The sequence below is a fragment of the Mastacembelus armatus genome, chromosome 6, assembly GCF_900324485.2.
Source record: "Mastacembelus armatus chromosome 6, fMasArm1.2, whole genome shotgun sequence".
Lineage (NCBI taxonomy): Eukaryota > Metazoa > Chordata > Actinopteri > Synbranchiformes > Mastacembelidae > Mastacembelus > Mastacembelus armatus.
The window spans coordinates 614,447-625,203 of NC_046638.1; the positions used below are offsets into that span (position 1 = coordinate 614,447).

At 47.2% G+C, this 10,757-nt stretch overlaps 2 protein-coding genes across 3 annotated transcripts; one reads left to right on the forward strand and one right to left on the reverse strand.

Annotated features, from left to right (window-relative positions):
* Positions 1 to 776: 776 nt before the first annotated feature.
* Positions 777 to 6,402, forward strand: mdkb (midkine b). 2 transcript variants are annotated; one of them, XM_026310924.2, is made up of 5 exons: positions 777 to 959; positions 2,704 to 2,792; positions 3,774 to 3,950; positions 4,616 to 4,774; positions 5,852 to 6,402. In XM_026310924.2, coding segments are annotated over exons 1-5 (444 nt in total). In that variant the 5' UTR covers positions 777 to 957; the 3' UTR covers positions 5,869 to 6,402. The 2 variants fall into 2 exon arrangements, with proteins under 2 accessions (XP_026166709.1, XP_026166710.1); XM_026310925.2 differs by having other exon boundaries at positions 811 to 959; positions 3,777 to 3,950.
* A 185-nt stretch (positions 6,403 to 6,587) lies between these two features.
* LOC113132639 (muscarinic acetylcholine receptor M2) lies at positions 6,588 to 10,553 on the reverse strand. The gene is given in 5 exon segments (XM_074933673.1): positions 6,588 to 7,407; positions 7,410 to 7,712; positions 7,715 to 7,799; positions 7,801 to 7,905; positions 7,907 to 10,553. Coding segments are annotated over 5 exon segments (1,266 nt in total). The 5' UTR covers positions 8,531 to 10,553; the 3' UTR covers positions 6,588 to 7,258.
* Positions 10,554 to 10,757: the final 204 nt, after the last annotated feature.

Sequence of the window (10,757 nt, forward strand, 5' to 3'; positions counted from 1 at the left end):
AAACCAGTTTGAAGTGTTTCAGCCTGTGTCCCATCCAACAACAAACAGCAGCAGCAGGTCCTGAGGCGAGCGAGGACCTGAAGGAGCACAGGCCTCCCACTCTCTGGTCCCAGCTGCAGCTTTAACAAAGGGCTGCACGCGTGACTGAGCCATCAGAAACTTCCTGCTTTACGGCGCTGACTACGGGTCACAGAGCACCGAGCGGAGCTCAGCAGAACTCAGCAGAACCACACAAACCTGCTGGCTCATACCAGGTAAACCACAGCTGAAAATCCAAGTTCTGTGTTCTTTACAGTCCGAAGCAGGAAAACTGTCTGTGGGCTGGATCATCACATGGTCTCCTCATTTGAGCCTTTAATGCCCCAGGAAGAAAAAAGCTGAGGAGTTGGAGGAGTCCAGTGTCAGTTTCCCTTCCTCTTCCACTGTCCCTGCACTTATACACCACTCTGTACTTTTAGTTCCCACATACCATGTTGGAAGAGCTGGTGTGTGTTGGTGTGTGTTGGTGTGTGTGTTTGAAACCAAAGAAAATGTGTTGACAATAGAAAAACAGAGACCTGACGTGTTGGTGCTGAAATGTAAAGGTTTAAAAAGGGACAGAGGACATTCCTGATAAGGCTGGACGGACTTTGACCCAGTTCTGTGTGTGTGTGTGTGTGTGTGTGTGTGTGTCTTGCTGCGGGGTGTGTGTTTGCTCTGACACACCCTGACCTGCTAACACAAATATGTACAATCTGAACCTTCACACACTTTATTTTACTGAGCTGAGCCTGTGTCTGTTCCCAGGGGGTGGATTAGAGCTGGTGATGTCACAGTGTGTGTGTGTGTGTATGTGGGTGTTTGTGTGTGTGTTGTATGTGTGTGTGTGTCGGGGGTGTTGAGTTGAGGAGCAGCAGCTGAAGCAGCGACAGAAGGCGACGACTCCACAGCTCGACCGGCTGCTTCTCTGAGCTCAAAATGTAAGTTTTTCTTTTATCTCAGGAACACACACTTCACCAACACTGTGTGTGTGTGACTGTGTGTGTGTGTGTGTGGAAAATGCTTCATTTGTGCCATAAACAGGAAATTTATCTGCAACTTTTCAGTCAGTTTCTCAGTAAAAATGCTAAAGCACAGGGTGATTGTTCCGTTTTCAAAGTGCAGATGAACCTGCGATGAAACCGGCAGCTCTTTGACCTGATACGTCAAATCTTCATCTGAATGTGATGGTGCATTTCACAGGAAAAGCTTTATTTTGAAGGGCAGAGCGTTTGGATCGATGCTGCTGGACTCACGCTGAGAGCTGCTTATTGAAATATGTTTCATGAGGCTGCAAGTTGTTTCTGATCCTGCTCAGAGGTTTTCTTCACAACACCCAGGTGGATTTAGTGCTTTAGTCCGTCCCTTTGAAGCGAAGAGAAACAGAAGCCCACGGCTGCTGGGGAGGAGTTTCTCTGTGGAAACTGTGGATTTTCCACATGGTCCAGAAATGTAGGCGGCAGGTCTGCAGATGTTTTGGCCTCTGGCTCTGCTTGTGTGACGTAACAGTGGTGTTGCTGCTGCTTGTAAACCAGTCAGAGGTATTTACAGCCGCAGGATTTTATGTGAGTGAAAGCAGAAGTGAATGTTCCGCCTGGTTTCCTCCAGCTCAGCGTGAACAGACGCGGTCCAGTCTGCGAGGTGGCGCCGAGCAGCAGCTCCCACATTCGCCTGGAAACTCTGTCGTGTTTGGCTCCGGATGTGAGAGTGAACCCTGAGATTCAGGAGCAACTTCCTCGAAATGTTGCCCCCAGTTTGGAACCAAAGGGAGCAGCCCACTGCTTTTCTTCACGCTCAGATTTCTTTGTTTTCTTATGCAAAGAAGTTTCTATTCAGGGCGGGCCGGGCCGGGCGGGGGGCAGGACCGCGGGGGGCACGGCTCCTAAGACGTGGCATGGAATCTGTGTTAGGCTTTAGAGAAATGAAACCAGGCTAGAGGAGGCTTTGTTTTGACCCAATGAATCAGTATTCTTTTGAGGGGAAATCTAAAGAGCTCTTTCAGATGCTGCTGCCCCCCCACTCCACCCCCCAGCCCCCTGCCCATTGATGCAGCCCAGACTGGAGGCCTGCTGAGAGCTGCTGCTTTTCTCCTGAAAGCCGCAGGAGGAGCGAGAAGAGCAGGATTTGCGCTGCCAGCTGACATTTGAAAGAGGACCATTGCTTTAATGAAGGCCTGAAAGACGAGTCTGTCATTTCTCAGCACAATGACAGCGGAGAGGGAGAGAGGAGCATTATGGGTAATTGACTCTGTTTTGTCAGAGCAGAGCCAAGAGCCCGCTCTGCTTCTCCGCTCACCAGGCCCCGAAGGAAGAAACCAGGAGGCTGCTCCGAATCCATTAGCCCACTTTCCTAATCCTGCACCAGTCCGATTATCGGGATTAAGACCTGGTCTGGACTACACTTGGACCATCTGGTTGCAGCCGAGACAGCAAGACCAGATCCAGTTACACACCGGGAAAACAACTCATGTCAGAAAACAACACACACACACACACACACACAAACAAACACAGACACACGTGTTGACAGAGGCCGGTCACATGCTCAGGTCTGAGCTGGACCTTAGCTCACCTGTTGCAGCCTGATCAATAGATGTAGAAACCTGAGTATTAATGAAAGGAAGTCCGCCGATCACAGATGCTTTGTTAAAGCTGCAACTCTGCTCTGATTGTGTCTCCTCTGCAGGATGCGAAGTTTGTTCTCTGTGACACTGCTGCTGCTCGTGGTCCTGACGCTCAGCGCCGACGCCAACAGGAGAGTCAAGAGCCACAAAGGTGAGTCGAACCCCCACAGTGTGTCCTTCAGCTGAGGCTCATGGGAACTCTGTCAGTTCTGCAGAAAACAAATTCTTGTTAAATATAAACCATTTTTGGATGTAAGGTCCATCCATCCATCATCTAGACCCCCTTATTCCTAACCAGGGTCACGGGGACCTGCTGGAGCTTATCCCAGCTCTCTCTGGGTGAAAGGCAGGGGTCCACCCTGGACAGGTCCCCAGTCCATCACAGGGCCACATAGAGACCAACAACCTCACACACTCACACTCACTCCTATGGGCAATTTAGAGTCACCAATCAACCTGACATACATGTTTTTGGACTGTGGGAGGAAACCAGAGTACCTGGAGAAAACCCACACAAGCACAGGGAGAACATGCAGACTCCACACAGACAGGCCCCTGATGGGTTTCAAACCAGGAACCTTCTTGCTGTGAGGCAACAGGGCTAACCACTAACCCACCGTGCTGCCCCACAAGTAAAGACCTTTTCCCACAAAGTCACATTAGCACCAAATAAACATACTAATACTATTAAAGTACTACTACTAATACTACTGTCACTATAATGGAGGTCACAAAACTAAAGAAAAATTGCAGACACATCCTGATGAGAAGTTAAACAGCAGTGGAAGAAGTAACAGTACTGCAATAAAAAAAGTACTGTCCCTATATTCAAAACAAAAGCACAGAATATTCTGTATTATAGCCGCAGATTCATATAATCAGCACTGTCTTCTTGTCACATTCCAGCTAATTCTAAGAGATGGTTTCACATAAAACACCGTTTACTTCATTTCCCTCGACCTCTTTTACTCAGGTAAAGGATTTTACCAGAGGGAGACGCAGAAGTGGGAAATCCCTCCCACAGCAAAGTACTAGTCTGGTTTCAGACACATCTGGAGGAGTCGTTTAGAGCAGAGTGTTTGTTATCAGACCCGTGCAGCTGCAGGCGAGTTTTATTGTGACTTTATCCCAGCAGGTGGGAAACATGACAAATCCAGGCCGGCGTCAGAGTGCTCCCCCACGGAGACTCAGTACGGGAAATGTGTCCCAGAACATGGAGACTGTGGAGATGGACTGAGAGAGGTCACCTGTAAAGATCGCACCAACAAGATTCAGTGCAAGATCCCCTGCAACTGGAAGAAGGACATCAGTAAGACACACACACACCAGCAGGTGGCACTAAGTAAAAACAGCCTTTGAGCTCTGGCTAGACCGGATAGAGCTCTTTATAGACTCATCAGCACCACAGACGTCTTAAACACAGAGGCAGCAGGTTTTAATGAAGCTCTTTCATCTGATGGCATCATCACAGTTACAGCCAAACATTCCTCGGTGATATCAAACCTGATGCAAGACCTCGGCCAAAGATCCCAGTAAAACCAGATCCAGTCCAGGAGAGTTACTGTGAGACAGTCAGGGTTAAATCCATGAACAGAAATCTGTTTATTTTTTCTAACAAATTAGCATCAAATATTTTCAGATTAGATGATTCAGTTCTGGAATAGCATCTTTTACAACAGCAGACATGAAACAGCTTGTGGACTACGACAAACTGGGAGTTTTGGAGCCACCACCTTACAGGTGTCCGGTTCTGGACCAGGGAAAGACCTGGTGGACAGTTTCGCTGCAGGGAGGAACTGTTTTATGGTTCCTTCAGGTTTACATTTGTGTTTCAAAGGAACAGCATCTTTTACTGAGGGATGATGTTCTCAGCTGTACACAAACCTCAACCCTACCGAGGTTTTAACGGGTCATGTGGACTTCATCAGCTGATCTGAAGTGTCAGTGCAGTGAAGTTTTCTTGTTTTTTTTCAGGTGACTGTAAGTACAAGTTCGGGCCGTGGGGATCCTGCGACGCTGCCACCAACACCAAGAGTCGGTCAGGAACGCTGAAGAAAGCGCTGTTCAACGCTGAGTGTCAGGCCACCGTCAGAGTGTCCAAACCCTGCTCCCCCAGAGCCAAGAACGGCAGAGGTGAGACTGCTTATCGAAACTCTGCTTCAGTTTGATCTGTCACTAGTACTGATACTTTTGGATCATCAGAGCAAAGGGGAACATCAAACCTTCATTTAAACATGTTGGCAGCTAACGAGCTAAAACAGAGTCAGTGTGATGGTTCCACAGCTCAGTCCTGTGTTGGACTGACTGCTCCGGGTATGTCCACCTTAGGAAGCCCTGCAGAACTGGGCCTGGGCAGTACAGTTGTGGGAGAACACCAGGTGCTGTGGGTGGTGTCTGCTTTGAGGAACCTCTGAAAAAACCACATGCGGCTCCAGCGAGGATCTGCTGTGGCGACACTGAGCTTTGAGGCAACCAGATTCTCCAGCTCAGCTTTATTTAAAGACCAAGTTCATGTTGGACTGGTTCAGGTTTACTGAGAGCAGCTGAGCTTCCAGAGCTAGAACTAGCTACTTGTGGTCAGGGTGGTTTATGCTAATTATAAAACCAACACCTTTACATTAGATTTTACGACAGGTCATTGTCTATGGGTTGTTTCAGCTGGTGGGACCCATCTGGCTAATTCTCTTCACATCGCAACAACAAACAAACCACAAACAGGAAGTATGTTTACCTTTCAATTCTGAACTGTTGGAGACCTAAGGCAAAGGAGTTTATCTCTAGTTAACATGCACCGCCTTGCACATCCCACCCGCCCAAACACAGCCAGCACAGCCCTGGTGTTTACATCTAACGCGCCCACTGCGTTTATGTCTGTGGACACAGCCAGCTGTGGTTAAGTGTCTGCTGATTGACCATTTCTGCAACCACTGATATCAAAGAGTAACAGACAGTCTTTAGGATGAGTAAAACACAGTGAGTGTGTGTGTGAACGGAGCCTCTCGTTGTGTGTGAACGGAGCCTCTCGTTGTGTGTGAACGGAGCCTCTCGTTGTGTGTGAACGGAGCCTCTCGTTGTGTTGTGCTGTGCAGCTGTTGCGTCTTGTTGACGTGCTGCAGATTCAGTTGTGTTGAGCTGCAATCACACAACTGCACAGTGGTTTTTGTTAACAGGTGCGACTGTGACTCATTCATGTCTTCTCGTCCTTCTCAGACAAGAAGTTGAACTAAAGGACGAAAGGTGGCGCAAGCGGCGGCAGGATTCCTCCTCCAGCGGAACAATCGTCTTCCCTCCATCAAACAACCGAGAGACTCCTCTAAAACACACCAAGCAACTTTCACTTTTGGCCTCTTCTGAGTTTTATTCTTGCTTCACTGATTTGAGTTGTTTCTTGAGTTAAATGTGGAAAGCTTTCCCCAGCATTCTCCCACTAGATGATGAATAATCCCGTCCTCGTAGCTGATAGTTTGTTTTAACAGGTAGTCCTAAATTCTTTTCTGTAGCTGAAACTGAATTAACTTCTGAGAGACGTTCTGATCCGACAACTAAACTCAACGATCTGGGACAGCTTTCATTGGGTTATAAAGATTTCTGTTTAGACAAGTTTAGAATCATCACCTTTAAAATATGCAAAAATTAGAAACGGAAGAATCTGTAATGAGAAAATCTTCTATAAAATCTATTTTTGAACCATAGATTATTGACACTGCAAGATGAGATTTGTATAAATGAACAAATTAAATACTGTACATTGTTTTGGTGAAGAGCTCTGTCTGTTATTAGCACACAACAAAAACCATCAAGCAACAAAAACATGTGAACATAATGAACCTTTCAGTGGTGGTATTGATCCAAACATCGATTTCTAAACACGCTTCTCAAGGCTGAGAGTCGATGATGTTCAGTTTTAGCTCCGACACTGCACAGGGCTAAGTTTTTAATCCTCACTCCAACATCCAGGGTCAGGCCAGAGTTCCATTCTGTACAGCTCTAATCAATAAACTCACATGTTCCAATACGAAATAATACTGATCAATATCTGCAGGGTCTAGCTTTAAATCTCCAACAGCCATGGACTCTCAGGCTTAGACTGAGAACCACCACAGAGACCAGAACGACCACAAGGAGACTTATAGACTTGACACAACAACACAGATCCGAAATGGGCAGATGTTCAGGGACAGTGGATGTAAAACACTGTGGTCCTCAACTTTGGTGCCATCTGGTGGTGACAATGCAAAGAATATGGTCTGGAGCTGATTCACCTGTGTGGACACCCTGCAGGGAGCTCAAGGTACTGGTTAGACCCAGTGTGATCATTTTCAAATGAAATACATTCTTTAATGTGCTGAAACTCAAAGGGGGGAGCTAAGGGCACAGTCTACTGGGGAACATGAAGGTCCAAAATTTCAGCACAGTCCGTCCAACAGGAGATATTTCAGAAAGGACTAAAGTCGGTCCCCAGGTGGACATCACACTGCAAATGACAAAGCAGACGTGTTCTAACCACACACTGTGCCAAGTGATCAATGGCCCGGCATCACCACCCACAGGTGTAATCCTGAGCCCAGAACACAAAAATTGGGTCTTGACTGTTAAGGGGGTAACAGAGCATCCGTGTCAGTGCAGCTTCATACTGTGGCAGCGCAGGAGGCTGCAGAAGGTTTTCCTAAAGGTGGTGTTGCACAGGGCATAGCAGCCAGGGTTCACAGCGCTGTTGACATAGCACAACCAGTATCCTGTGGTCCACAAGACATTGGGGATGCAGGCATGATGTTGTATGGCATCCAGGTGAAGATGAAGGCCAGCAGGATGGCCAGGATGGTCTTGGTGACCCTCTTCTCCCTTGCCATGACCCGACATTTTCTGTTCTTACACTTGAGGCCGGGACAGGTAGAGAACGTTGCCTCAGTCGTCCTGTGAAGGTGGATGTTGGAAGAGGAGGTATCAGTCTTGACGTAATCCCCTTTTCTGGTATGGGGGGTGCTAGTCTGAGGGTGATCCTGCTGAGGAGACAGACATCTCCCAGGTCTAACATGGCTCCTGGACCGCTTGATGCTGTCCGGTTCTTTCGGGGCTTCAAAGACTCTACTTGGCTTAGAGACAGGTCTGAGATGGGGTCACTGGTCTCCAGGCTCCGTCCTTTCAAGAGGAAGTCTTTATTGGGTAGAAGTTCTGGAAGTTCTGAGCGCACTCAAACGGTTCTGGCTGGCGGCGGACAGGCGACTGTACAGGACAATCATGACGAATGCTGGCAGGTGAAAAGAAAGGAACCATCGTCCCCAGAGTGACGGCGGGGCTGGCCAACAAATAGATGTAACACTGTCCTTCAGGGATGAGACGTCTGCTCCTGGCGGTCTGCCAGCAGAGGATGGCGGGGGCCCACAGGATGAATGACAGCAGCCAGGCAGATCCGATCATCAGACCGGCCATCCTAGCCGTTCGCTGCGCGGGGTAGCTGAGAGGCCATGTCATGCAGAAGTACTGATCCAAACTGATAATCAGCAGGTTCATGACAGAGGCGCTGCTCACCATGTAGTCCAGAATGAGCCACATGTCGCACAGCACGGCGCCCAGGAGCCAGCGGCCCCGCAGCAGGTACAACGTGTACAGGTTCATGGACAGCAGGCCAATGATCAGGTCGGCCACCGCAAGGTTCAGCAGGAAGTAGTTATTGACAGTCCGCAGGCAGCGGTTCACTTTGACGGACAGCATCACCAGGGTGTTGCCCAGCACGGTGACAATGCTGAGAGAGGTGGTTACCATGACGATGAGGACAAACTCAGCCGTGCTGTACGGACTCGCTGCTGTGATTGGAGGCTGACAGCTGCTGTTAACGCAGGGGCGGGGCCAGGTGGAGGTATTGAGGTCCGGATCAGGTGCTTGTCCCATGACTCCTGAAAATAACACAAAGATACAGGCTTCATCTCTGCACGTGCACCATGTTCAGTTTATTAGGAACCCCTGTGTCGGACCAGGTCGGTCTATTAGGTGCTGCTGTTGGACTGGAGTCTGTGATGTGTCTTGTTCATATTGGAAATTAAATAGTGAAGAGTAACATTTACTCACGTGCTGGACTCAAGTCCAGTGCTGAGGTATTAGTACTTTACCTGCTACTTCATCCTTGGACTTCCCTACATGTCAGAGTCAAACCTTGGACTTTTTCCTGCTCTACATTTACCTGATAACTTTAGTTCCTTTTCAGGGTCAGATGGATCCAACAAAATACAGACTGATCATCAAACTTTATTGATCCCTGGGGGGAAACTCAAACAGAAACTCAGACTGAAAAAGGATTAACAATTATATTTCAATCAACTGATTAATCAAACTTGAGGTTTCGCTTCATGTGATTACAGCACGAACCGACACATTTCCTGAGAACGTTTAATTAAACTTTTAAGACTGAATCGTTAGTTACTAATAACTGAGCATAAACTGTTGTCACTGTTAAAACTCAGACCCTTCAAATTAAAAGTTTAACAAAGTCAGAGCAGATCTGTTGTTTCTGCTTTCAGAATAAATTTCCTTTTTTGTTTATTGTTCAATAATGTTATTAAGTAAAAGCAATGATCTAATCAATGGATAAAAGACGACAATGGCTGCTGTGTCTTGGCCACTAGAGGTCAGACTTAAATCCATATTTCAGTCAGGAAAAGTCTACACTTATTGTCTCGTTCAGCACTTACCAGTTGCATAAGAATCAAACTTAGTACGATTATATTATTATTATTATTATTGTTAGCAGATTATAACATAACTTTTTGATTGAACACGTTTTCAGTCCCTCATGTTTTAGTCGCCTCGTCTTTCAGCTGATTTTCTTTGTATTTTAATCTATTTTACTGTTTCCATTTCTGCATATTCTCACTGTTGTGTGTGTGTGCGTGTGTGTGTGTGAAGCACTTCGACTAGTTTGGTTGCTTATATATGAACTCATACTTAACATTAGCAGTAAGCTGGAAAAGATGGAGCTGACAGATCTGAATAGATCTGTTCTATAACGTCACATAACTTCTTTGAATGTATGTTGACTATTAAGCTGAACCTGTAACTGGAGTTAGATAATACTGTAATGCAGTAAAAAAATGCAGTATTTCCACATCACACACAGAAACATGATGTCAGTGTTACAGGTAAATGCCTGCTGTGATATTAACACCTGAGTATTAGAAGTGAAAATGTCAGAGCACAGGGACTCACCGGCGAAGTCGGAGCTGCCGCCGTGTTCACAGCAGCTCAGCAGCAGCAGCAGCTTATAAGCAGCTGACAGTCCCTCATTCATCCTCCTTAGCAGCTTCCTGACCCTCTGGACATCAGCCCCTCCTTCAGCTGGGCCCTGACGACACACGGCTCCGAGCCCTGACCCGCCTGCTTCCGTCACACAGTCGCTCTCAATCTCATTTTCCTTTCACCATTAGTGCCAATAAGGAGTCTGAACAGACCCATTCCCACAAAACCGGCTTCACTCCGACTAAAGTGAGCTCTACCTTGAGCTGCACACGGCAGCCTGGACTGAGCATTACCCAACACATCTGTGTCAGAGCAGCACATCTGGAGCAGGACAGTGAAAAGTGTTCAGGGACCAGTGTGGTCATCATGAAGCAGACTGCCACTGGACATGAGCCTTTCTTCAAATGTTCATGCACTTTCTTCTACTGTTCATTTCAGCAAAGTGGAAAATATGAAACAGCGTCCTGCAGCCAGAGTCAAGAAACTCAGCAACCACAGCAGCAGGAGCCAAAGCAGAACTCAAAGATCCAAAACCACAAGTGAACAGCAGCTTAAAGGAGGATCAGGGCTTTACCGTTTGACGAGAGGCTCATTTCAATGTGTGTGTTGCAGGAGCTGTGTTAACATCAAGAATCACCTAAATGTGGATTTCACCCCATATGAGGAGCTCCTGTCAGTGAACACCCCCCCACCCCCTGCAGAGAGAAGGAGCTGAAGCTGAGCAGAAAACTAGTTACACAACATGGATTGAAACGCAACATAAACACACATCATAAACAAAAAGTATTGTGTACTTACTGTCTGCAGTTTAAGTATCTGAACAGGAGCAGAGTTCCATCCAGTGTAAAAGTGACCTGGTATTTGAGTTCCCTCAGCACTGAATCGT

Excerpts from the sequence above, each read along its gene's own strand:
- mdkb (XM_026310924.2), top strand. Across the intron at positions 2,793-3,773 it reads GAGAGTCAAGAGCCACAAAG|CAGGTGGGAAACATGACAAA; the intron begins GTGAGTCGAACC and ends ACTTTATCCCAG. Across the intron at positions 3,951-4,615 it reads CAACTGGAAGAAGGACATCA|GTGACTGTAAGTACAAGTTC; the intron begins GTAAGACACACA and ends GTTTTTTTTCAG.